Source organism: Plasmodium inui, assembly GCF_000524495.1.
Source record: "Plasmodium inui San Antonio 1 unplaced genomic scaffold supercont1.1, whole genome shotgun sequence".
In the NCBI taxonomy this organism is placed as follows: Eukaryota; Apicomplexa; class Aconoidasida; order Haemosporida; family Plasmodiidae; genus Plasmodium; species Plasmodium inui.
This window is the reverse complement of record NW_008481835.1, coordinates 77,693-104,968: the sequence shown is the minus strand read 5'-3', so window position 1 is coordinate 104,968 and position 27,276 is coordinate 77,693. Positions and strand designations below refer to the sequence as shown.

At 47.9% G+C, this 27,276-nt stretch overlaps 4 protein-coding genes across 4 annotated transcripts; 1 reads left to right on the top strand and 3 right to left on the bottom strand.

The window, feature by feature from the left end:
• Positions 1 to 35: 35 nt before the first annotated feature.
• Positions 36 to 3,623, bottom strand: C922_00019 (hypothetical protein; the record flags this gene model as incomplete). The annotated part of the gene is made up of 1 exon (XM_008815636.1): positions 36 to 3,623. The coding sequence occupies one exon, from the start codon at positions 3,621 to 3,623 to the stop codon at positions 36 to 38; it is 3,588 nt and encodes a 1,195-aa protein (XP_008813858.1).
• A 4,382-nt stretch (positions 3,624 to 8,005) lies between these two features.
• C922_00018 (hypothetical protein) lies at positions 8,006 to 9,592 on the top strand (the record flags this gene model as incomplete). The annotated part of the gene is made up of 1 exon (XM_008815635.1): positions 8,006 to 9,592. The coding sequence occupies one exon, from the start codon at positions 8,006 to 8,008 to the stop codon at positions 9,590 to 9,592; it is 1,587 nt and encodes a 528-aa protein (XP_008813857.1).
• A 506-nt stretch (positions 9,593 to 10,098) lies between these two features.
• C922_00017 (hypothetical protein) lies at positions 10,099 to 11,883 on the bottom strand (the record flags this gene model as incomplete). The annotated part of the gene is made up of 3 exons (XM_008815634.1): positions 10,099 to 11,129; positions 11,344 to 11,566; positions 11,722 to 11,883. The coding sequence occupies 3 exons, from the start codon at positions 11,881 to 11,883 to the stop codon at positions 10,099 to 10,101; spliced, it is 1,416 nt and encodes a 471-aa protein (XP_008813856.1).
• Positions 11,884 to 12,632: 749 nt separating this feature from the next.
• On the bottom strand, positions 12,633 to 25,767 carry C922_00016 (hypothetical protein; the record flags this gene model as incomplete). The annotated part of the gene is made up of 4 exons (XM_008815633.1): positions 12,633 to 13,182; positions 13,332 to 13,435; positions 13,579 to 19,729; positions 19,838 to 25,767. 4 exons carry the CDS (start codon positions 25,765 to 25,767, stop codon positions 12,633 to 12,635), a joined length of 12,735 nt encoding a protein of 4,244 aa, XP_008813855.1.
• Positions 25,768 to 27,276: the final 1,509 nt, after the last annotated feature.

The following is a 27,276-nucleotide window of genomic DNA, read 5'->3' as shown; positions in this document are numbered from 1 at the left end:
TCCCCCACCTTTCTGGGCACGAATCGCTGCTCTCCTCAGGAGAGGAGGGTGTACCTGTCTGTGCCCTTTTTTTTGTCACTCGGGAGGAGCCGTTTGCAAGAAGCGTGGCGCTGCTCCGACTCCACCTCCTCCGGGGCCACTTCCCCATCTGTAGCAACCGCCCCACCTGTGAGCTTCCCCCCCTGATGGGAGATCCACTCCCGCAGGTAGATCTGCACGTTCTTCGATTTGGAGCCGAACTGAATAGCTTTTTTTTTGAAAAACATCACCTCTTTGCACTTTGAGAAGAAGATTGCCATGCGTAGAACCCATTTGCTAACTCGATGGGTTCTAATGAATTCATACAGGCGGGAACATTCGTCGAGATTTTCTGATAAACATCGCACTGAGCATGGCATTGAGCATCGCATTAAGCATCGCCCGTTTGAGGGTCCTCCGTTTGCCACACTCTTCGGAAAGCCGCACCCTCCTTGCGTCTGTGCCGATCCCCCAAGGGGAGCCTCTATCATGTAAAATGATACCAGAAAGAGGAAATCCACGAGGGTCATATCCAAGTATGGATAAAAAAGGACCTTAGCAGAAAGGCTAGTAAAACTTAATATACGATCATCTCGATACAGATTTCGGTTCCAGATTCTTCTCATGTCTTTTATCATTTCCTTTCTCTTAAAATGTGTTGTCTCTTTGGATTTGCCTCTTGCCAAATGTACGTTGTTCTGGCGGTAGTAGCCTCCAAACAACTCATCGGCTCCACTACCTATGATTAGTAGCTGGTGGAGGCACTGATACGAACTCTGTTGTGCCATTCCGTGGGAGCCACTGCCACTATGGTATAGGTCTCTCTTGAGATAATTCAATGTCTCCTCTTTCTTGGGAGACTCTTCTATGAATAGTTTTGCCTTTCGTTGCTGCTTCATAGTAATCCCATTATGTTCCTTCCTTTTCGACTTAACGTAGAAGAGGCTCTTTATTTGTTCAAATTTCAGGGGATCGTTTTCCGCGTGTTTGGCGACAAACTGGTCGATGAAGTCGGTATAGGATGTGTCTCTAAACATCTCGGCGCGCCCAGGTGCACTGCCGTTTGGTTGTCCTTCCTCGTACAGCTCCGTGCCAGGCTCCTTATTAGGAAGCACCCCCTTATGAAGCTGTCTCTTATCAATCTCCTTGTTGAAATCCCTGAAGAGCGAGTCGATCCGATCATAATCGTACATCCTCTCCTTGTGCGCGGGGCACTCAGGAAAGAGCTCAAAGTTAATTAGGACCTTTTTCTTCTTCACAATGAGATAGAGGGATCTCTCGCTATGGTTCCGTTCGACGTTTCTCTTCTCGTTTGTGTCGCGTTCCGTTTGGTACATGTCGCCACTCTGTGGTGCCTCCTCGTAGGGGCGCTCCTGAGATGGCACCCCCTTGGAAAATTCTCTCCGGTAGACGTACCGAAGCTTCCTGCAGCAGGCGGAGCAGCATCTGTGCACGCACTTCCTGCTCATGACGAAGTCGCACTGCCTGCATTTGGACTTTGTGGCGGCTACCTCCGTCGCGGTTGCTTCCCTCGCAGTGGCTTCTCCCACGTTGAGCACGCGGGAGGCCCACCCCCTTATGTAGGCCCACTCCGGGCGCTGAAAAAAGGAACGCGGAAAAAGGACCCCCCTCCCCAAATTGGCGAAAAAGAAGGCAGCAGATATGTTGAAATCCATAGTAGTGCTGTTTGGGGACATTAACGAGAAAATAAGCCGCTCGTATTTGAGTAAGTCCTCTGCGGAGACGTCAACAAAGACTAACCTGATGTCGTAGTGGGGGTGCAACTTTATAATCTGTTCATACGATATTAGGGAGGTGTACCGGTCAACCGCATTGTCGTCAAAGCAGACATTTATGAGCTCGACGTAGCCATCTCTATACCGACTGAAGTACGCCCTTATCGTCGTTAACGCGAGCAGGGTTGAGTCTATCCCTCCCGAGAAAAGGATCCCCACTGATTTGACTTTCCCCTCGACGTCGTCGCGTTGAACTTTGAATGGGACGTTCTCGACAACACACTTCTCTGTTTCTTTTTTTTTTTCATTTTCACCGTCACCGTTCAGGCGATTTGTCCCTACTATGGATTTGTCTTTCCAGTTGGAGAGAAGTTGCTCGATCTTCCTCTCGATGACTCCACTTAGCAATTTCATATAGAGATGAACAAAACTGTTGTTTAGCACCGTCTGGGCGTCCCTCCGTTGGTCTGCGTCCCCATGAACATACTTCTTCACCCATTCCTGAATGGTACATTTTAGGAGAGTCCACTCCTCCTCTGGATAGCCACAGTGTGTGGAGTCATTCCTCTCAACAAAGTTGCAGATACGATTAAAATTCTCTTCAACGGAGAGGTGATCACCACTCCACTCGGTATACTTGGTGTAGATGCTATTCCTTTTAGCGATCCTGTTTAGAGTTACTTTCTTTTTTTGAAATACGTTTAAGCTGTACATGTGATATGGGCTTATCTGTATTCCTACGTTCTCGTTGATGACACTTTGGAGGGTCAGATCTCCTCCTTCGCGTTGGGGACACCTTGTGGGGGACCCACTCCACGCAGGAAGAACCTTATCGTTTCGTCGAAACACCCCATCGTGGTGAATCAAGTTGAGTTGTTCCTCAACAGAGGAGCTATCAAACAAGTAATTGACTCCATTTCTTTTGATAAAATTAAAATCGTAGTGAATGAACAGTCCATATGAATTTGTTACCACGATAGATGACTCCTCGTAGAAGAAGATGACTGATTTCATCCCCCACGCGTCATTAAAGAAGTACATCTTTGCGTGCCCGTCTGAATAATGGACATAGAGGAGGAAGAAACTTCCTTCAAGTCTGTTCAGCGCGCTTTCTATGTCCCCTTTGTTCTGGTTAATATAGTCATATAAGCCTTTTACGTTGTTGCTTCCTGGACAGCAGTCCCCGTCGGGGTAGCTGCAGATGCCGTGAACCAGGAGCACATCCCTGTTTTTTATCTTGTACTCTCGGAAGTGCTTCCCCTGCTGATCTGTCTTCTCGCGGAAGTTCTCCGCCTCCATGTCTTCGAAGTAGATGTGCGACGCGCAAAGATGCAGCAGCAGTGGTCGCTGATCAGTCTCGGCGCCACTGGAGCCTTTGCCGCTACTAGTGGGGGTCACATGGTTAGCGGTGCTGTCGTCGTTAACCGTGGAGACCTCGTTAACCGTGGAGACCTCGTTAACCGTGGAGACCTCGTTAACCGTGGAGACCTCGTTAACCGTGGAGACCTCGTTAGCGGTGGTGTCCTCGTTAGCGGTGGTGTCCTCGTTAGCGGTGGTGTCCTCCTTAACCGTGGAGACCTCGTTAGCGGTGGTGTCCTCCTTAACCGCGCTCGCCCCCCGCCGCACGTCCAGCTGACAAACCACGCAGTGATAGGGACCCCCCTCGTCACTTTTAATCAAAAACGGAGTCAAATATGTGTCAACGTAACTCTCGGTGAGAACATACCTTGGCACTTCCTCCCATTGTTGGCAATCGTGTGGCGCCTGTTTGGGAGGGTTGCCCGAAAAAAAGTTCTGAGCGAATTGGTTGTGAAGTTCATCTCTAATTTGGTCGTCGTCCGTTTGGACCCTCACCAGGAAGTTGTTCATCGTGGCTAGTTGGAATTTCTTTCGGGAGGGGCGAGCGATATAATTTTGCTTCCAAGCGTTGGCAACTGCCTTTTAAGCCTGTGGCCCTACGGCCGATGGCGTGATCGATCCTATTCTACAGATCTATTCAGAAAATCTATTCAGCAAATGGTAATGAGGTTGCCAAAGGAAAACCTCGATTTGGTGTCTCTTTCCATTTTTGTGACGGAGGCATAAACGGGGGAAGGCCGCTTTTATTTGCCAAGGCAAGAAGGACGGAGCCAGCTTCTTCCCCCTTTTTCCTGCACTTAACAAGGAGCACTAAACGTAGGGAAGCCCCAAACAGTGTTATGCGCTGCTCAAAAGGGGCGAAGCGTCTTGAAACATGAGAAACAAGAAAAAGGGAAAATTTTCCTGCGCTTCGTTGCATATCTGAGTCCGAGCCAACCACGGGGCAACGCAGAAGCAGCGTCACAACTTTGGCTCTGCTCCGGTTCCCCTTGCAGTATCATGTGCTGCCTCATTTTATTTCTCATCCTTTTGGCGCGTTCGAAACATCTGGGGGAGTGTGCTTCCCACTTCGAATCATTTAATCAATGCGTATTTTCTGCATAAAAGGTGCCGCACATAAGTAAACAGAAGAGTGCATACCTTATAGGCACCGTTGCTTTTTTTTTTTTTTTTTTTGCCCCTTTTCCACGTAGGCAGCAATATGTCAGAGTTTGTGCCCCGTCTGATTAGGCCTCGTCTCCTTTGTGCACCCTAAGCAAAGTAGTCAGGGACTACCCCCAAATGGGAGACAATTGTTTCCTTTTCGAATTTGCCCCCTTCACTGTTGTCGTGAGAGGGAGACGACGTGGTTTACAACACATAGGTTAAAACGTATCTGCCCAATCTGTACATAGAAAGGGCTCCTAAAAAAATGTACACTGTGGGGTGATGTACCCCCCCGAGGAATTTACTGTTTGGAGCCCCGAATGTTTCATATGCCTATGTAATGCATTCACAGATGGACATAACAAGGGAGAGGTGGTCTTGGGCGAAGTTATCGTGCTTTCCCCCCCCTTTTATTTTTATTTCTTTTACTTTCACTAGCATAATACGTCGCTGTAATTGTATGAGCGTTCTCTGGAATTTCACATAACGGTGAGATGTTCATCCCTTTTTCCTTCCCTTTCCTGCGTTGTACACACACTTTTTCTTTTCTGGGTGGGCCCCTTGGCATGACATATCAGCTAAATCGACAATGGGATTAAAAAGAATAATATTTCGCCGTCTCTGTTTAGCACCTTGCGTGATCGTTCGAACGGGAGAATGTCACACAAGTTGGAGAAGACCCTCCCCCTCAGATGAGTCTGCTTTCCCTTTCGCGCAATTGCCTGTTGACCCAAACGCAATGTGTTCATTCCAATGTGATCCTTTTTGCTGGTTGGTCGTTGGCATGCACAAATAATTTACCTCCCCCCTTTACGATTAACTGTGACAAATAGTTCATTTGACACTTTCCCTCCGCTTATGTAGCGCGTTTCCCCAAGGGGACTCCCAAACTGGTGACACGTCCCTCGAATGTATTAGAACAAAGGGAGGCACAAAAAATGGGAAACGCCTCGGTAGTTAGCAACGTGCCTACAGGCGAAGTACCCACTGACGTCATGCCATTCAGCGTCACACATTTCAACATTGTGTGCTTTTTTAAAAGGAATAAGCTTTTTCTTTTGCTCCCCAAAAGTTGTATGAACAGGTCATACAGTTTTGAAATTACACAGCGGTATATATTTTTTTTTTTTTTTTTTTCCCAAAAGTTTATGAACAGGTCATACATTTTTAAAGCCAAAAAGGGTAATTTTTTTTTTCTTTTGAAAAGTTGCATAAACCGGTCACACATTTTCGAAGTGAACGAGTAAACTGTTTTTGCAGAAGCGTATTCGCTTCTTATTGCGGCAGGAAGTAGTAAAAGTACATGTAGCGTTGTGCCTGTGGGTGGGAGAAGGGATGCTCCGCCCGTTGTTGCGCCAACATGGAGTCTCCGAAACGCGGCAACGCAGCTTGTGCAGAATAGCAGCGAAAGAGGCGAAGAGGCGCGCACATATACCTACCATCGGTGTGCACGCTTCGAGCCTGCAACTGATGAGCATTTTGGCCCCCCGCTCAGGTGAATAACGCGGCCGCAGGTAATGCGGCGTAGGAGCACTGGAGAAGTTACCAAGCTGCAAAGAAAGAGGTAATGGAGCCGAGCGGCTGTTCTTTCTTCTCATTTGACACAGGGAAGGGAGATGGAAAACGAAAGGCGACGTAGCCCCTACAACCTGTGACGCTTCTCGATCCGGTGGGGATCATGACCCTTTTCGCGATTGCTTATGACTTGTTGCGCTGATTCGTAATTTCGTGTGTTTTTTTTTTTTTACACACTCGAGTCATTGCTACGATCACCCAATCGCGTTTCCCCTCAACCGCCTCACCCATTTCCCTCCATCGACACATCTAACGTGAAGAGGAAGATGCCGCCGTCAAATTCTCATGCTCAGTGGGCTGATTTTTTTTTTGTTTCGTACTTCACTTATTTGCGAATAACGTTTATGTAACGAGTTGGCAAAGAGGAGAAGCGGAAAGGATGTGTACTCTCAGGGAAGGATGAAACATGTGGGCTTTTTTTTTTTTTTTTCGAGTCGTCCACTCACAGGCATGGGCGAATTGCACGAGGGGAAGCACTGATCGAGAAGTCGTTCATCCATAAGTATAAATAAATATGCCTTTACATACCTGCACATATATTTTCCCTCTTTTTCACCCTAGACAAATTTGAGTCCACCTCTTTCCCCTTGGTATATTCGTAAATTGCCTCCCCTTGTGGGGGGGCACTTTTCTCAACGTCCAATTTTTCTAAATTAAACCAACTCAGGGAAGAGGAGTCGAACGAGGAGCAAGCAGAGGTACCCCTTCAAATGAACTCTGTCCCCAGTTAGACATTGCAAAAACTTGTGCATCTGTGCAGCGATGTAATTTTGACACGTTTATAAACTGAGTTTCGTTTCTGCGAAAGATTGCCACGTGTGTTGATGCGCCGATGTGTTGATGCTGCATAATCTGTACTGACTAGTCCCACCATAGAGCGCCCAGGGCTACGCACGCAGTTCACTCCTTTCCATGGGGACGCATTTTCCGCTGTCAGCTTCTTACTCTTCCCATAGCAGCTGTATGCGTTTCGGTGTGGATGTGCCAGCGCATCGGCAGTCCCCTACTCCCTTCCCTTCCAAAGTCCCCTTTCGAGGTTGCACAAAAGTGGGGGCTTCATTTTCGTTTTGCTTCGCTTTGTTCTGCGTTTATTTGGCGCCATTCTGCGGCAGTCTGTGTCATTCCCCTTTGTTTTCTTTTGCTTCCTTTTGCTTCATTTCGCTTCATTTCGCTTCATTTTTATCATTTTATTTTTTTTTATTATTTTTTTTCTTTTTTTGTCCCCCGGGAAACGCCCATTTCGAGGAACCCCAACGCGCGCCCCGTTCACGCACCACGAGGGTGGCCCTCTGATGCGGAAAAGTAAAGTGCCTGCCTAATTGGCATTTTGTATGTGTGAGTTCTGGGCCTTCCGCGAATGCTTCCGTGTTTGCCCCTTTTGGCACTTTTCCCCTTTTGGCACTTTGCTCATTTTCACACTTCGCCCATTTTGACACACTGCCCATTTTTGCTCCCCTCAAATATTTTCCCTGCACATCCGGAAGCACCTTATGCAGTGTCCCACCTGACCATGTGAACACTGTATGCTCATTTTTGGATCTGTTCCTTGCGGCCCCAACCTTCTTTTCCGTGTGGCAATATCACCTAAGGATGTAACATACGTATATATGTACATTGGATATGTATCATACTTGCGAGCGCAGTGTGGGGGAGTTGCATGGTTTTCGTATCTTTCCCCACGTCCCCCCCCAGAATATAGCGGCCATTAGGAGCGTCGCAAGGCTGCGTTCGTGAGTAGAATAACCGTTCGATGGGTCCATCCGTTTATTAAGTCAGCCCTCTCACTAAACCGACCCATTCACTACGCCAACTCGTTTGGTGCACTAACCCGCTGACTCCTCTTTTCACCCCAAACAGGACGCTACACAGAGAAGCCTTGCCTGCTTACGGGTTAGCCGCCAGTCTTGTGGTGGCAGCCGGGCGCGCAAAGACACGTCTGAAGGGCGCGTGTCCATCCGGAAAGGGGGGAAATTGTCCAACTGGGGAGTTGGCGGTGGTTCGACGGCCAGGCAGCCATTGGAAAAAGGGCCACACCTCTACACAGCTAGTGGGCTAACTTCCCGACGGTGTATAAACGGAAGGAAGCCATCCACCCAGGGAGCACACTCAAGACACACTCACTCGACGCTGCGTCTGCCTCCACCGCTAACCCCTCCAGAGGAAGCCACAAAATGGTGAAGGTGAAAGCGGGCGAAGGGGAGAAAGATGCGCGGAAGGGAATCGTGAAGAAATCCATCGAGAAGAAGTACGAGAGGAGCAGGATAGCCGCGGAAGGCGACAAGAAGTTGTCGGTCAGGAAGAAGTTCGGGCAGAACAAGGAATTGAGCGCCATGGGCGAGTCGCAGTGCGGGATAGGCGGCGGCGTAGGCGGCGAAATGGTCAGCGGAATGGGCACCGGGGTTGACAGCGGCGTGTCCGACGAACTGGGGCGAACCCTACAGGGAGACCAACTGCACGGACGCGCGCGGGACGGAGAGGAAAGCAAGCAGGGCGAGCAAATGGACTACGAAGTGGTGCGGAACATCAGCAGAAACCTCAACCGGCAGCTGAGCAAAGGCGTGGGCGACGAGTGTGTGAAGAACTTAGTGACGCAAGTCAGTTATAGCCACCTCTTCACGCTTCTAAAGAATATATTAACATACCTGCCATTTTCTATAAATGACTACCTAATAGGAACGTTGGAACTGAAAGAAATCATAGACAACAAATACAACACCTGCTTCCAGCTATACGAGAAAGAAGGACTGATGAAGCACATTTACGAAAATGAATCAAAAAATTTAGTCGACAACAAGGTCTTTAATTTATTTCTCAAGTATAGAATAATGCAAAATAAAAAGGGGCCACTGAACCACATGCACGTGGTAAATTTTCAAGAAAGTGGAAAAGAACCCACCCTGGAAAACATCCTAATTGAGAAGTCTCGAATCTTTATGTACAAAATACATTCCTTTATCGAAGGGAGAGATTTAAACCTTTCATACATATACGAGATTTGTCACGGGCTCGGATACAAAACGGAGACTTTCCTCCTATCTGTGTTCATCTTCGACTCATACATGCATAGTATTAACAAAATGACGGAAAAAAATCATTACAGGAAAATTAAGCTTCTGGTCATTATCTGCTCCATTTTACTAGCGCTGATAAAGACACAGACTTTTAACGGTTCCAGCATTATGTACCTAAATGATATCCTCTACCTTGTGAATAAGCTTCGACATGAAAAAGTCAATTACACCTGTATCGAAATTGCCAACAAACAGATGGAAATAATCAAATTTCTTCCACTTAACTATAATAACTATTGGACCTACTCAGAGCTGACTTATGTTTATTTAATTAATTTAAAAAGCTGTTCGAAGAAATATCCGGCGATTAAGATTTATTACATTTTTCTGGAACACTTTGGATTTCTTTACTTCCTCTTTGACGTCATTTACGCCTACTCTATGTACATCACGGCGGTCGGTTCGTACAAGGTGATTCCTCCGAGCAGAGTTGTCTCCACGATCATTTTGTATTTCACCAACGCCTTTTACAACAGGATGAGCAACAGCTTGCTCTTCCAGGAGAACTTTTGTCAGGAGGTTTTTCATCTCCCCTTTGCCAACGATCTGTTTATGTGGTCCTACCTGCTGCTGAACAATTTTATTTACTTCTTCGAACACTGCGTCCTTCCGAACAAGAACTACTCCTCCATTTACTCCATCTTTTATGAGACGGGCCGCATGCTCAACATCCGCACGGTTTTCTGAGAGGGGTAGAGGGGGGGTAGCCTCTTGGCGGCCTACTAGTGGATTAGCTAGCTGGCTAGCTATTTTATCACCAGTTTATGAATAATTTTTTTTTTTTTTTTCCCCTTTTTTGACGTTTTTTCACCTGACCGGTGCATGCACATTTCGCGCTTTCCCCGTCGGCCGCTAGTAAACCTCGTGTGCAAAGGGGGGGGTGAAGGGACGAAATGGCAAAAAGGCGAAGTACCGAAAGGACGACGGGCATACGCGCCCGGCAAAGCGACTTAACTTTCTTTTTTTTCATGTTTCTAAATTTTGAACTTTTTAAACGGAGCGAAGTTGTGACACTTGAAAAAAAAAGGGGGAGCTGCTCACAGGCTGGGAGCGGCATAGCGAAGCAGAAAAGAAAAAAAAGGATATGCGCAACAAATGGGTGTGCAACGGGATAGGCACAACTGGGAAGGGCGTCCCCTTAGGGATAAGTTACCTTGCAGTAACCGTCCACCACTTCGAACCGCTTCCAACCGCTACCCTTTCCGGTAGGTGGGGCGGTCGAACAGGTCCTCCTTGCGGCGGGCGCGGCGGTCCTCCATGTCCCGGTTCGCCCACAAAGAGTCCTTCCTGGAGGTGTCGTTGTCGAGCAAGTGGGTGTACTTGCTTTGGCCCTGCTTGCCGAAGTTCCCCCTCCTGACGCGAAGCACTTTGGGCAAATTCTCCTTGTCGACTCTGTCCTCGTACACAGGCTCGTTGTAATCACGCGTGTAAATTTCCTCCTTGCCTTCTTCAAAGAGGTCCTGAAAGAATCCTCCCCTATGGTAGTACTTTTGCATAAACAGCATCTTCTTTTTCTTCTTCTTCTCCTTATGTGGAAGCAATTTATTTTGTTCCATTATCTCCCTGTCTGTCATTTTCCTCCTTTCGCTAATTTCGTCCTGTACAAGTTCATGCTTTCTCCTGTCCAGTTCGTCCCTCTTTAATCTATTAAGGTGGCGAATCTTCCACAGTTCGTATTCTTTTTCATTTGGTTCCTCCTCATCATTGTCGTCGTCATCGAAATTTTCGTCCGATGAGAACAAGTTATTTTCTTGGTTCTTCATTTGTTCCATCATTATGTCGTTGTGTATCGTTTCCTCTATTGCCTTTTCCTTTTTCTCCACTTCAATTTTTTTTTTTTCGGTCTCCTCATCTTTTAGAAGCTGCTTCTGGCTTTCCTCCTTTTCGAAGGTCTCCAGTAGCGTCTTCCTTCTCGTTTTAGACACGTACTCGTGTTTCATCGGGGCACTTCCGTCCTCTCCGTTCATGTAATGTTCATCATCCGACTGGTCATCTGATTGGTCATCAGAGGAGTTGCTAAGTTGGTCATCATCCTCCGCGTCGTCATCCTCTGCGTCGGCTTCTTCCTCTTCCTGTCCTACGGGAAAGTAGTTCTCATAATTGTCTGCCTCTTCTTCTTCTCTCGATTTTGGGAGCTCTTCTTCCTTCCCCTCCTCTGGGTGGCTGATAACCTTCACTTCTCGAACCCGCCTGGTGATTCTTTCCCGTTCGTCTCCCTTGATGCCTGTGGGGGGTAGTCACCATCATTATATGGAGTGGGTTACTTCTGCGATGGGGGTCGTCACTATGGAGTGCTCTTCGGCTAACCCGTTGGGGTCTCGCTCGTGGTGACAGGAGAGCGGCTGCCACAGAGAAGTCAAACTATGCAGCCAGGTGACAGACATACACCAAGAGAAGACACAGCGCATATATGCTCTCCTCCTTTCCGATGAGCTTACTTTTATTTTTGAGTCTCTCATATCTGGAGTCAACATGGCCACGGCTACTGGGCAGGTCACTCCGAGCCTCCCTATTCGTATCGCCCCTCCTTTGTGTGCGGCCATGTTTCTGTACATATTCCGTCACGGCATCGTTACGCGCGAAGAGGGTGTCATCCTCCTCATCATCTTCGCCGCCCTCCTCCTCATCCTCCTCCTTGGCGTCTTTCGCGTAGTGGGGTTTCTGCGGGCGGGGAAGAAGTTAATCAGAGCATTGGGACGGAAAGAAGCGGTGTGGTGAAAAGAAGCGTTATAACGAAAGGAACCGCTGTGGTGAAAGGAAGCGGTAGGAGAAATCCGCACAGCCCGCGTTGCATAGCTGGGCGGTTCATTGGTTACCTTTCCGGGGAAGTATCTGCGCACGACTGCCTTCTCGTTTTCCTTCTGTCTCTCCCTGTCGAGCAGCTCGGCCCGTGACTTGGCTCCATCTCCGCCCCTGGCCACATCGCTCTTATCGTCATTAACGGCAAAGTAGTTTAATAGCTCATTGACAGAGCTCATTTTTTTTCGACAGACATCTCTTCCCTTTGTGGCCCCCCTCTGTTCCTTTGGTTCATTTTATTTTGTATTTTTCATCTACGGGGAAGAGGCGGCAGTTGCCAGGCCGGATTTGTCACTTTAACCTGGCGCGTTTTATTTGCGCTTCATTTTGGTGACCTCCCAGGGGGGGTGGCTGATTACTACACGGGGATGCTTCTGCTGTTTATTTTTTTCCTCATCGGGGAAGCATTCCACGTTCAGATTTCTTCGCAACGAGTTTACCTTTACCTTGATGTTCTTTCTTTTTTTTTTCTTCTTTTTTTGAAAGTCTCCCCTGTTGTGCGTACTGGATTGATTGACTGTGCCTGTTCCTCCCCGCGTGGAGATCCCGTTCTCCGATTTAGTTTCCTTCACTGAGGGGTCAAATGCGGCACTCGTAATGACGTTACGAAGAAGTTGATTTTTTCTACCCTTGGGGACGACTACCAACGTGGGGCAATTTTTACAAAATGGTGTTATGCATAAGGGAGGAAAAAAAAAGAAACAAAAAAAAAAAGGACAGTACGGCACAGCATAGGAGGGACGGCGTAAATCAAAGTTGTGGGCGCATGACTGGAGGGTCGGAACTTACTCAAATGAATGTACACATGAATATGCCTATGAATGTGCCCCCCTGGGTGGCGCGGTAAAGCAGCATATTTGTGCAGAGTGTGGGCGGGAAGGGAGTCCTCTGCCGTCAGAGCGCTGATTGGTCACACCGCTCATTGGTCTCAGCGCTGCTGCTCGGGTGACGACTGGCACATGTCGAAGAGCAGGCCGCGCATGTTGAAGTAGAAGCGCGACAGATGGGCGAGGGAAGAAAGGGAAAAGAAGACCTTCTGATGCCCCTCGAAAATGGTGACAAACGAATTGACGTTCTTCCTCGGGGGGGCATCACCCCTCCCTTTGAGAAGTTTTACCTTCCGATTGTAATTATGGATGAAGTAAAACATGTAATAAAGGAAGTAGACGATTTTGTTTAGTTTCTTTCTTATCCTTTGTATCAGTCTTTTTTTTTCTCTCTTGAAGAGGACGTCGAAGTAGAAGCCGAGGAAATTGTCTTTGTTCTTCTTTATGATATTTCTCAGATTCATAATTAAGCTTTTGTCTCGATAGAATGTGAAATTGAAGTGGACGCAGGTTATCTCAATCTTGACGATGTTCTCCTTCCGCACGATGGTCCTGCTGTTTCGGTGGAACCGCACCAGGTATTCGTCACAGAAGAGGAGCAAGTTGCGCTCCTGCTTGTCGTGCAGATAATCCAGCACAACTAGGTTGCGTCTGCCAAGGGGTGGGAACAGAAAAGGGACAGCATGGGGGGTGCATGAGGAGGGCATGGCGAAATCGTGCAGATGCGCTGCTCTCTCGATTCGCTCGTCTCCCTCGAGGTACTCTCTGCACAGCTCCTTGCTCCGACGTGGGGGCCCTACATGAAACGGCGGTCCACTGAGCTGCACACCCGAGGGACGTATTCATCGTGCACAATTCTGCTCCTTCGGTAGAGGGAAAGATACGCGGGGATCTCCTCGTCCGTCTGGGTTGGGAGCGGGAAAGGGGAAGAGATAAGTGCACATGCACACATGTAAGGTTACGTGGTCCATGAGACAATGCACTGTGTAAGGAAGCCACACGGAGAGACAGTTGGTTGATCGCTCCCCTGCGGCGCTTCCTCATTACCTTAGTGGTGATCTCTGCACCTGCTGGCGGCTCCGGCCGGTTCTCCAAAAAGTGCTTCAGTATGTGCATCTTTTCAGTTTTAAAGAAGGTTGCCCCGTCTGCCTGATGTGATTTCCCCTGTTCGACTCCCGCCCCGCTGGGAGTAACCGCTCCAGGGGTAGCCCCATCATACAGGTAATAGTTAATGCTGGACATGATGTCCTTCCCCAGCGTCTTCAGCGTGTTGTTAAGTAGGCTGAAGTTGTCCGATTGTGCCACCTCAGCACTTTTGTGTTCTTCGCTCTCTCTGTAGGTACTCTCCACAGCGATGCAGTTTCTCTCTGCATTTTCTTCAAACAGGGACATCCTCCTATCATTCTTTAGGTAGAATAGGTGTTTATTTAGTTTTTTTAGAACTTCCCTCTTCTTTGTTCTGACGTAAAAGCTAGAGTCGCTGTGGACGTCTCTGTGGTGTTCTAGTTGGAAGTGCGAATTGTCCTGTCCCCTTCCTCTGAGACACGCGCCCGTCAGACTGGTGTGCCGTCTTGCGGTGCCGTTGCTTCTATTATGTATGTGCTCTGGATGGGTGTTTTCGCAATTTGGGGGGGTTCCACTCACATCGCTGACCCCGGCAACACCGCTAATCCCGCTACCCCCCGCGGAGAGGTCCATGTTAAAAATGGAGCTGTCCATGAGCACGTGAAAAAAACTGTAGTAGTTATTTATATACTTGTTCAGCAGATTCATCCTCGTGAGGTAGAAGAAGAGGCCCTTGTAGAGCTCCTTGATGTAGAAGTCGAAGAGGTAGTTAAGAAAATCTCGCGGGTCCTTTTCGCTGACCCTAGTTAGGCAGAGAGGACTAATCGTCACATCGGCATCCTCCAGGTCATTCAGATAACTCAAACGAGCTGCTAACTTGCACGGCCCTTTACTTTTATATTGATATATGCTGCAGGTATTTTCCTTGTGGAAGGACAAATGGATGCTCAAATTGGAAATTTGAAAGCTTCCTACTTTGAGTTTTTTCTTTTTTCCCTCCAGGGCGCTACGGTAAATGGAGGTGTGATTGATGGCCCTGTTCAGGTCGGCGCCTCCGTTTAGGCTACGAGGAAGACCCACATGGGTCAGTAAACCCAGCGGTGGGACAGTCTCTCCAGAAACCTTCCTACACGTGGTGGGAAAATAAAACTGGAAGGCATCCTTTGCGATATTTCTCCTGCTTCTCCTCTGTGTTTCTCCCTTCCAGAACTTCTCATAGCAATAAGCAAAGTTTTCCACTACGTCTAAAGTTACCTGAACATGTACAGGCAAAATGGCTAACTCCAACTTCTTAATGTTCCACTCGTTGGAGCAAATTTGGTACTCCATGTGTAGGCGTGCCAAACAGTTGTTACTACTTAGGTGCTCCGTATGGACCCTGTCACCCCTCGCCAGGTTTGTGTCTCGCTCTCCACTGGGTAGACCCCCCTTCACGTCATACCTGCAAAGTACTCTCTTCATGTCGGCGGATGCGAATTCTATGATGATGGCATCTCCAAGGGAGAAGAGAATTACGTTCGGCTTCTCTTTGTGCAACCCCACCAACATGTTTGTCTCTCTCAACATGAGGGTGCACAGATGAGAGTTTTTTTTTTTTTTAAACAGCTCCCTCTGAGAGGAGTCAGCCATGATGTGTAGTCTCCCATCATTCGATATTCCTCCCATTGTTCCCTTCCCCTTCTGGCCGCTCCCCAGAGATGACTTCCCCTCTCCATGTCCCTCCACCAAGATGGTCGAAAAGACATTTATTCGGATGGCCTTCGCGATGCTCACATAGAGGTGTAGACTATCCTCCGGTGTCTCCTTCCCCCTGTTGGTGAAAATGAACTTATATCTGTTCCTGCTCTCAACGAGGGTGACGTTTTTATTCTTAAAGTGGCAATACGTGGGAGGGGCATTTCTCCCTTCTTCGGTTCTGATCCTTTGGAGTGCTTCCTTATCTTCCCTTTTTTGTAATCTCTTTGGGTATGCTCCCCTGTTGGATGTTCCTCCGAGGTGGGGCTCTCCCACGTGTTTTGCCCCCTTGACAGAATGGAGGTGCCTTATCACCCTTCGTTTCCTCTGCGCGGAGGCCCCCACAACAGTTGCATACCTTTGGGGGAGATTTATTCGCTCACTAGCGTGCCTGCTATATGGATCGCTTCCCCTTTCAGTTGCTCTTTCGAGATGGTGTGGAGCAGGCAAAGGCTCCGCAGCAGCGTTGGTGACCCCACCTTGTGTTAACTCCTCCCTCGAGGGGGTACCTAGGCCCGGATTGAAAAAAGTATTCATATTGACCTTCCCACGAATGTGCACAATATTATCGACGTGTTGGGAGATCTTCACGAGGATTTTCTCCTTCCCCTTCCTGCTCAGAATGAATGTCTCGAGGATGACGACAAGGGGGGGATCAGCCATGTTGCCACTTCGATATCCGCGCGGGAAGCTCAGCACATGCTTTTTCCTCTTCAGGGAAAACTTCACAATTTGGTACATCTTTGCATGGCGCCACGGATACACCACTAGGAAGGAGTTCTTCACATTTTTGTTCTTCCGAAGGGGGAACAAACGTATGCTCTTTCTTCCTATTCGTCGGAGTTGTCTCAGGTTGACTTGGACAAATGTCTTCAGCTGCTTCACATGGTTTGAAATGTAGCTAGCGTCTTGCTTAGTCAGCTTGGCCGTGTCATAACTCCCCTGCTGTTCTCTTTCAATCATCTCATCTGCACTGGAGTTATCGCTACTTTCGATGAGGAAGATATTTTTGAAGAAGCTTTCCTTTGCCCGGTTGTTTCTCACTTGGGATGTACAACGATCGGCTGTTCCTTTCTGTCCATACGATTTCTCGCTTCTGTCCTGGTTTGCAGTACACTTTCCATCAATCCTTGTACATGCGCTGCTCTCCTCTCCCACCACTTTCTTAATCATGTGTACAAACTCAGTGAAGTGGAAGACATCAAAGATGAGATCTATGTCCATGTCATTGTACACGTAGACTTTTTTTACTTGTTCTTCTTCTTTAATAAAATGATATATGTGCATTAGGGTGTTCTTCTCTTCATTGCTTTCCATGGAGTGCATCAAAACATTGGGGGCGTTAACTCTGGTGAGATATTTTTTCAGCTTCTTCTTCTTCGTTCTATGATTGGAGATAATTACGAAGAGGCAGTTGGATCCCCAGTGGATTCCACTCTGCTCCTTTAACTTACTCCCTTGTATTATTCTTATTTTGAGGTGAACAAATGGAGTTTTTTTTTTTTCACTTTTTCCTGACTTGTGCAGGTGATTTTTATCTCCATTTTGAGGGAAGTTGTTCAGATTGGTTGACGAAGATGCCCCGTTTGTGAAGCACAAAATGTAGGATCCTTCCTTGGTGATGTCTATTCCGCCACTCATAAGGAGATAATCGTTACTTAGGTTATATTTCCCAATTCGAAAGAAAAAGCTCCGTTTTTCATTCTCCAAGAGGTTGATAACAGATCGAGACCTCCGCTCAAATGTGTACACAATGGAATCGCTACTGCAGGAGGAGGACATGACGACATTGAAGTTGGTTCGATTCAGCATGACAAATCGAGGGTATACAATCAGCAGGGAGCTGACTCTGCTGTAGCGATTATGGCTGCCAAGTGAGCCATTCTTTCTGTACTCCACTGCGTAGTGGGATGAGCATCCCCTCCCTCCGTATGTGGCAGATATTTGCACCTCTTTAAAGCTGTTGATAGGGATGCTACTAATTTGGGAACTTCCCATGTGGATGTTGCTGACCGGTTCGTTGTACATGCCGACGTAGAGGTTGAGGCGTTTAAGGGAAAGGGTGAGGGGGGGTGAGAGGCTACTTTCATCGAACTTATTTGCACCGCTAAACCCCCCGGACGAAGGCACGAAGTAGATCCTCTTCCTGTTCACCTCTACGATTTTCAACTCATCGGCGTAGAGACAAATCAGCGTGTGGCACGTGACGACAATTTCGTTGTTCCTTTTGATAACATTAGCATAGTAGTGAGTCACATCCTCTTGACGTTGCTTCCCCGAGTTAAATCCTTCCAGTTGCGCGGAGCTTCTTTGCGAAGACAATTCCCTCTTTGTGTGTTTCTCCTCCGTTACACTGTTGTGTGGTTTCTTCTTTCCAGTGGGACAAGCGCATGGATCCCCCAGGGGGGAGAAACCTAACCGGTTGTCATAGTTTATGTTCAGCTTTGTGCCCCTGACAGTGTTGCAACGTACGTTCAGATCCAACTCGCTGGAGAAAATTTCCTTCGATGAAAAAGCTCCTACGCTGCATGAGGTGTTTCCACTCCTGTAGTGCACCCTAATAGGGAGGGTGTTTCTCATCTTTGCCACCAGGCCAATATGAAGGTATAGCGACCTCTCCTCTGTCTTCTTATTTTGGATAACGGTCAGGTTGGTCCAGATGCGGTGGTCACCGCTGCTCCGGATTGGGTCATCACTTCCGCTCCAGTTGTCGGACGGCCACTCCTCGTTTAGAATCATCTTAGCGATTTTTCTCTTCATGCAGTTGTGCAAGCTGTACTGGTTTGTGAGGTCCCTAGGGGGGATTTCCTGAGTGAGCTGCTTACTAGGCGCGCCTGAATCGGCTCCCCCATTAGCACAATTTCTCTCCTCATCTGTGCAAAAGAAATGGCCACTATGGCGTACTCTTCGCAGGGGGGCCATCTTGACGGATGCGCTGCAGAGCAGGCTGCCCCTACGGCGATCCGGATTTAACCTACACGAAAAGTACTCCTTATGGGCCATAAACTGGTGCAGTTTTTCCTTTCCCACTATATTGGCACTCTTAAATTCTTTCACAGATAGCTTTCTCGAAATGAACAAGCCCTTTTTGTAAAAAAGAACCAACATGAAATGATCCCGTTTTATGTCACATCTGTGTGTATTCAAGTAAGTGTGTCTCTTTGCAAATAGGACGATTCTTTGGCTGTTAATCAGGAGGAGCATGTCGTGATTTGTGTCATTGTAGATGCACACAGTGGAGGAGACGATGTAGAGGGAGTGATCACATGAGAGAACAAGTTCCCCTCTGGCACTCCACTTTGACGTCAGTGATGGGAATACAAAGCTTTCCATTCGTCGCACGTAGAGCATGTGCACCGGGTTGCTTCTATCAAACGGGGAGTGACTTATTTCGCTGCTTCGGTAAGTCGCCACTCGTTCGTACGTCCTATTCACCACTGCGTAATCGTCGTGGGGGACGTTGAAGTGTTTTCTTCGCAGGAGGGCCCGCAGCTTCGGACTTGTTCTTCTGACCAAGGTGGACCCACCCGCCTTGTCTTCCCCTTCTGCACAATTGTGTCTACCCCCCTCTTTTTCATAATTTCTCCTGCTCCTTTGGATTCGCCTGGACTGCACCAGGCTGGCCTCGTTGTGCGCTTCGAAGCGGCGGTTTTCGACACGGCTACTAACCCTTTTGGTGTCCTTCATCTGGTCTGCTCCTCCATCGGGACTGCAACCCCGGTGGGCCACTTCCCTGGCGCGATAATTCCTCCAGTCGTTGGACTCCTCATAAAGCCGGAGAACACTCCTAAATGCATTCTTCGTGAGGAAAATATTCACTCCTCCGTTTTCGTCCAACATTACGATGAGGTTGCTTTGGTTCCGCGTCCTAACGCAAATAACCTTCAGTTGCATCCCCCGAGTGAACTCCTCATAGATGTTGTTTTTTGCAAAATCTATCTGCAGGGACAGATCTGATTCGTGTCTTTTCAGAAGAGTCTCCTCCTTCCTGTGGCACGTAAGATACTCGTAATTTGCCTGAACATGTACATGCAAAATTTTGCTCTTTTTGCATTTCTTCAATTTTCCGTAATAAACACTTTCGAATAGGTGAAGATCCAAACTGGAGAGAATGACCCTCACGATAAAGATGGAATAATTCATAACCTTCATTCTTCCTATTTTGCACTTATGTCTGTTCTTTCGCTTCGAAGATGCCTCGCTCAATCGGAAGAGGCACACGTTCACCTCCTCGTGTCTGCTTATTATATGAAGCAACTCGTGTAGCTTACTGTACAGGTAGAACAGGTCTGCTAACTTGATCACAACGTTGGCTTGTTTTATCTGCACGTCGATGTACTTTGGCTTCGTGCAGGGTTTTTCCATGCGAATGGAGTTCTGGCCAGCGCCCACACTGGTGCTGGTTGGAGGGGGAGAGGTGAAGTTGATATGATGTCTGGATCCCCCCTCTTTTGGTTCTACGCCTATAAGCCCTTCCCATCGAAGCGAATCGTCTCTCTGTTCCCACTCAGCAGGAACAGCACCGTTCGAATCGTTCACACCGTTCGAATCATTCACACCGTCCGAGTTGCCTTTCCTTATGTCCACCCCGTCTTGATCCACCAACTGCACATCGAATATGATTTTTCTTTTCTGTGCCGCCTTTTCGTCTCCCCCCCCAAAGGGAGAACTGCTCCCGAACAACTTATCGAGAAACACCTCCCTGTAATTTAGTCTCTCCATTTTAACACTCTTCTCATCGCGATTAAAATAAATCACCTTGTCATTCCGGGCACTGACACACAGATTGATATTCCTACTTATGCAGTAGGACCCTCCTCGGTTAGTCAAATATAGGAAGTTCTTCCTTCTTATGTTACATTTGAAGTACACGTGTTCTTCCATTTCATCCCCGATGTGATCCACTGTGTGTAAAACAAAATTTGCCAATTCACCTGACCTATTCAGGCGATTTTGCAAAAAATTCTCCACCACGTGATTGTTAAAAAATATGTACTTGGCCTTTTTTGCAAATTTCTGAACGAGACTTTTGCGCAGATTGAATGACAAGCGGAAGTTGAGGCTTCCCCGGTAGGTCAGTCCGAACGGATGCGACTCTCCGTCTGCTGATTGCTTCGTTCCCCCGATTGGTAGTCTCCTCAAACCAAGTACATTCTCGTAAAAAAGAAAGTTGAAGCTGAGGCGCGCGTGCCTGATTTGTACGCGCACTGCGTACACGTTGTTGCTTCTAACGATGCTGTTGTAATTGGAGAAGTCGGAAGGGGTCAATTTGGATAGCATCCTTTGGTACGCTGTGAGGATGCGTCTGTCTAGTGGTTCCTCTGGAGGAGCGTTTTTTATGCTTTCCAGTTTGAGGGTTCGCATGCTCGTTTGGTGGGGCGGCGACGTGTGAGCGGAATGCCTCTTCTGGGGGAGTTCCTCCTCATCGAATTGCTGATCTGAGGAGGGCGTCCTTGGGCACAACTTCGCGCGGCCCCGACGGCGGAACACCTTTTCGACCCTACTGAGATGGACATTCCGGTCATCCACAAAGTAGAAGGTATACAAATTGAACAACTGCAACACGTCCGTGTTCAGATAGATCCTCTCAATTTTGATATCCACATTGTTTGTTACGTGACAACCCAGGTCATCTCGTCTAACCCGCTTGTACACAAGGTGGAATGTTGTTCTTTGTCTCTTTTTTACACGTCCATATTTTCTCCACTTCATCCTTATGAGCGAATTGAATGACTGCTTGTCGTGTTCTACATCTGACTGGTTCTTACGAGCTAGCCATTTGGCATACTTTCTTGGGTTTAATTTCCTGTGGCACATCAGAATGTCGTAGGGATACTCATAAAACGTGTTCATCACGAGGGGAACAATCCCCTTAACGTACGTTACGATCTGTTCCTCCCGCGAGTATCTCACCGTTCTTGCGAATACGAACTTGCTATAGAGGTAATTCATTCTGCTGTCCAAGGGGTCATTTTGGAGTTCCACGTGCAAGTGGAAGAGATACAGACGCACATCCAGATCTTTGACTCGTCGTCCTCGATTGGTACTTCCCTCGTGCTTAGTCGGAACTTCTCCGTGTAATTCTTTTCCATTGTGAGGAGCTCTCCCTTTGTAGTGCCTCCCCTGGACATATTCAAAATGATTGCCCAAGATATTCTCCAACAAGATGTCCTGAAGCAGTTTGTAGCTACTGGGAGAGATGCGCACGACGCCAGAGGCATGAACAGAAAGAGTGAATGGCATAGGCAGTCTGCACAAAATGCTCCTGCTGTGCATTATCATCAGGTTGATATTTCTCGCGACGAGGGATCCATCCATAGAATGCACATGCATGTTTAGAAAGTAGACGTATGTTTTGTCCAAAATTTCGATCTTTTCTCTTTTTCTCTTTTTGAGCTTAATGTGGTTTCTTACGATTACGTCATTTTGCGCAACTAGGAAATTCCTGTTGTTCGTCATGGATGGAACGAACAGAATGACTTTGTTGAGGAGAAGTTCGTATTTGTTGAGGCTGACTGGGAGGTTCTTCAATTCGCTTCGTCTGACTCTGTACCCGAGGTAGTGCTCCTCTCCACTGGGGTGTGTCTGCATCTTCTTCGTTTCTGGGACGCCGCTCCAAACTTGTCTCTTCCGTGCAATGCTGTTTCGGAGGGCAAACGGGTCTGCCACCTCTGCTTCGCGGAATTGCAGGTATTCACTGTGGGGACAGCCCTCCGCGCTTCTTTGCGCCTCCTCCATGGCGCGCCTGGCCGAGAAGAGGTAACACACATCGGTTAGCAGGTACTTGTTCAGGAAGAAGAAAAAGTCGCTCGTTTTGTAAATCATCCGCAGGCCCCTTCCTCGGATGACCGTTTCGGAGTTGTACTTTCTGGACCCCCCATGGGGGCGGTCCACCGTGTGGTGCATCATTTGGTTCGCCGTTTCTTCTATCACTTTGTCTGCCGCTTCTCTCATCACTTTCTTCTCCATATCGTCCATATTCCTTAAGGTGGCTTCCACGGTGAAGTATCGTCCCGCGCCGCCCCCCCAAGGATGGCCCCCTTTTCCAGCGCGAAAAATCTTGTAAAACGAGTTGGAGAAAACGTCCGGCATGGGGGGACTACTCCCCTGAGGGGAGAATCTCTTCTCAAAATGGAAGAGCTTAAAAGTTCTGTTTGAATGGGTCCTCTTCCTGACCTTCACTTTGTGTGCATCTAAATGCAGCTGCAGAAAGTTGCAGCGTTTTATATTCTCCCTTTGGAGGGGATCAAAGTAGAGGAGAGACAACCGGCCAGCCAGACATAACGTGTGTTCACTTCTCTTCAGTTCTTCATTTGTAACTTGTTTCAACTCATGGAGAGAGCGCACCTGGTCGGCCCACACGAATGCTACTTCGCTCTTTATGTCGACTTGTACCTGATACTTCACTAGATTGCGCTTTTTACGCATGGGCTGAATCACTTTTTTAATTCCGTTTTGGTGAAAGGGGATGGGCTGCTTAGCTGACTCTCCCTCTGTAAGTTCCTCTTCCTTGTCTTGGCAGTTGCACCGCTTGGGAGAGTCTTCTCCGAGGCAACTTCCCCTTATCGGAGTGGTGTCTCTTCCCCTTCGCACGAAATGGTACACACTTCGCCTGCCGCGAGGTTTCTTCATCCGGATTTGCACCGATCTGTCTGATTTTGCCCCTGGCTCTGCTTGTGGATTTGCGAGTGACTCTGCTGGTGACTCTCCGCATTGTTCGCCGCTCACCCCTCCCCACTGGTAGACTCCGTTCACCATCCTAAGTACAGAGGTGTAAAGCTCGTACATAACAAGACTGCAGAAAGTCACCCGCGCTATATTACGCATTTCCACGTGCACCTTCTTATCTCTGACTCGGATGACGACGTCGTAGGGGGTATTTGGACAGCGCGGCTCTTCCCTCCTTCCCCTTCGAAATCGTACGGTGTGTGCATCCACCCTGTCCCTCTTAAAGGAGCACACCTGACTTAGCCGGTTGGAGAGTTCGCTCATCTGGATGCCCACGTTGCTCAGATACAAGTGGCTGCAATAAGTCCTACTTCGCTTCCAGGAGGATTCCCCCTTCCACGCGAAATTTAGGAAGTACACAAAATTGCAGGTCGCACTGATCCTGGCTAGGGGAGGAGTCTCTTTGGTGGCCCCCCTTGGTGGCTTCATATCTCCATGGCCGACCAATTTACTGACTCTCCAAAACACGTCAAAGTTGCGCGAAATACAGAAGAGATGGACTTGGCAGTTTTTAAGGGAGACAATTATGTAACTGTTGGGGTGGATGGTTCTCCCACTGGTGTCATCACGTCTTTTCTTGTGCCTGCTGATTAATGTGCTCCTCAGAGGGAAGTGGTTTCTCCTTCCGTGTTGACAATACAGCGTATACAAGTCGTGTAAAAAGATAACATGCTCTGGTAGGAGGTACCATGTGGACATTCCTACATAGGCGAGGATCACTGAGGAGAGGCTTCCCCCCTCCTGCTTTGTCTTTCCCGTGTCTCTTTCTTGCATCTCCTCTTTCTTCTCTCTCTTCAAGGTGACATCCATGGGGTCACTTATGGCGTACTCGTAAAGTACCCCCTGTTGAGAATACACCCATTTTAGTATGACTCTGTTCAGGTGGAAGTGAGGATTCCCCTTATGCGTTCTTCCCACATGCGTCTGTTCCTGCGCATCTCTGTTGGACGTTCCTCCCTGGTTACTCTCACATCGATCGTCGCTAACTTCACCATTTCTCACTTCCCGCACCTCCAGTTTTAGTACGCCTTCATTTCGCTCCTGGGTGGACATGCCGTAGGGTAGCTTCTCCTCTCGAGGTCTGCCAAGTGGAGCACTCCCTAACAGGAGGGATTTACTCATATGTCTATTGAAATAAACGGTGAAGCTACGAAGTGACATAAGGATTGCTTCAGCTGAGAAGTTGCATCTGTGGGGTGTGTCCTCTGATGGGGAGGCAATCACATCAGTGGGAATCTCCTGAACATGCCCCACTCGTAACCCTATCCCGAAAAGATGGGTTAACCTCCCCTGCAAGGTTAGTAACTCCTCAATGTGGATTACTACACATGAGTTTTCCAGACCGAGTCGGTACCTGTTTAATCCCTCCCGAAGGAAGAAGTTTTCTCTATGTCTTCTTTCATTCAGGGGGAAGATTTTACATCGCACCGCTCCGACATGGTTTCCATCGTATTTGTCTTGACATTTGTCCAAATCATCCTCGAGGGGGAGATCACAAAGCAACTTGTCAGCGTTCTTCTCACTGATGCAAATTGCATTTTTTTCTGTCCAGATGAGGAGGGATTTTATCGATATGGAAAACATCTCCCATGGGTGAGTACCTCTGCTTCGGTTGGCATCCCCCAGGGGGGTCTCAAATGATAACTTCCGCCCCCGGGTACACACCTCGGTATCGCCCCCCAAATGGAGCTTAACAAGAAGAGTGTCCAGGAAGAGGAAAAAATTTGGAAAAAATTCTGCGCCAAGATTGGCCCATAAATTTGGCGCAATTGGGGCTGCCAGGGAGAAAGCCATGCTGGCCTGCCTCTTCCGGAAGAAGCTCCACAGAGGGGGGCGTACACTGTTCCTCTGGAAGACCTTTATCAAGTCTTTCATAAAGTGGTCCCTTGGCTTCCTCTTCCTCGTCCATCTGTAAAAAATTTCCTTCAATTCGCACACTTGGCCGTTAAAGTAACAGAGGGAAACAAAGACCCTCTTCTCGTTCACAAAAAAGAAAACATTTTTCACCAGGATTGTGTCTTCTCGCTCGCTTTCCTTTCGCAGGGAGATTTTTCTGCAGCGGAGGTGGCTCGGGGGGGGGAAAGACAGATGGTCCTTCCGTTTGTCCGGAGTGGCTTCGTCGTGTTTCCTCTCCTCAATTCCCCCATTTGTAGTCCCCCCATAGTGGTCCAGAAAAAGGCAAACGTCGCAGAGAGTCAAGTGGTAGGTGGTGCTCCTTCTGGTGTGGGAGTTACCACCATCCCCGCACAGCTCCCCATGTGTGTGTGCATGTCGGAGGCGAATCTTCACGCAGAGCTTCCGCACGCGTAAAAAGTAGTGCTTAAAAATGGCGTCCAAAAAAAGGCGTAGCAATTTAATCCAGATGGAATGGAAAAACTGCCGCTCAAGCGATAGTTGTAGTAACCTCGCATAGGTGTTGTGGTCGGAGTTGTGATTTTCGTATTCTCTCCAGTCGAGGGTGCAGCTTATGGATTCGACGTGGATCTCCTTCTTCGTCCATGGTGTTTCCTTCTTTCTTTTTTTTTTTCCTCTTGAGAAGAATGTGATTATTCTTTTTATGAAGTCGAATTGGAAGGAGATATTTTTCACCTGGACGTTTTTCAGTGGAATGTTAATGAGAAGGAGGTTGGAAAAGAAGAGGAAGGCTACTATGGCTCTGTCGATGTGGAACTTGGTGTTTGCCAGTAGGTTGAGCAGCCATCCGCTCATCTTCTTGGAGGCGTGGCATAACTGTCTCTTAAATGGGTTCCTTTTCGGAGGCCTTGGGATGCTCCATCGATCGCTGTCCCCTTTTGGCGACCCCTTTTTCGAGTACCTCCTTTTCGAGACTCCGCCTTAAGCAGGTTTCGTTTTGTCCTTTTTGCGATTTTGTTCAGCTCTTCTGGCGTTTCATTGGAGCTGCATGTTGCACCTCATCTGCGTTTTGGTTTTTATTCGCGTTTTTTTTTTATGTTTCTATATTTTTTTTGTTTTTTTTTTTCCGCTTTACGATTACCTGTTTTCCGCCTTTTTTTTGCGGCACAGTCATTTACGACCGATTTGCACTTCCGCTGACCTACGCCTGTACTGTGCAGGCAATGCGCACCCGAAAGGAAACTCAGGATGGAGTAGGACGCACAATGGTCACCACAGTGGGGTGCGCTGTTAACTCGCAGCACCAGCAGCGGCAGGGGTGTGACGAAACGGCTACGGACACTACAGGTGAACAAAATGGCGCTGCCGCAAATTTTGAGCTGTAGGGAATAAAAAAAAAGGGCCCACATGGACAGGACTCCGCCAAATTAACCAAGTTCGAACGCGCAAGAAAACACTTTCCCAATAAGAACTGCTTCTATTGCGTAAAGGAAAAAAAAAAAATGCGAGACAGTAGTAACCATGTCAAGAGGTGACATTAGACGCGTGTGGACCACGCGAAGGGGAAAGACTACACGGGCCGAGTGGAAATACCAGCACGACGGGGTGACGAAACAGGTGAAGAGCTTCCACACACTGCCCCCTGCTTATAGCGTATCACAACATCACTTTGGAAAAAAAAAAAAAAAACATGTGACCATTTAATTTAAAAGGGCTACTTGAAAAAAAAAAAGACTCTTTCCTTCTTAAAGGGGTTAACAGAAAAGGGGAAAAGAACAACCGCGGATGGAAAGTGTGCAGGAAGACAGAGTGAGTCGACACCGCGACCCAGTGGGCAACGTCATCCAGCGTGACTTTATGCACAAGGGGGGGAACACAGCATCTGGGGGAGAGACCCCTTCTGTTGATTAAAGATATCGACGGCGATCCTCTATGCACAGGATTAGGCGATCCCTCCGTCGGAGAAAACAGAAAGATCCTTTCATGCACGCACGTAGGGTTTCATATGTTATGGACATGCGGAGGGGCAACAAGTCGGTATGCCCGCATGGGAGTGTAGGTCATGGTCAGCATTGATCCTTGGCAGACCCAACGGAAAAAAAAGCAGAAAAGAAACGTACGAAAAAAAAGCAGAAAAGAAACGTACAAAAAAAAAGCAGAAAAGAAACGTACAAAAAAAAAGCAGAAAAGAAACGTACAAAAAAAACGCAGGAAAAAAACGCAGAAAAACAACTCGGAAAAAAACGCAGAAAAAAAATGCAGAAACAGAACGCGGAAAAAAAATGCAGGAAGAGAACGAGGAAAAAGAACGCAGAAAAAATAACACAGAAAAAAAAAAAAAGCAAACAAGTGAACATCGCTGTA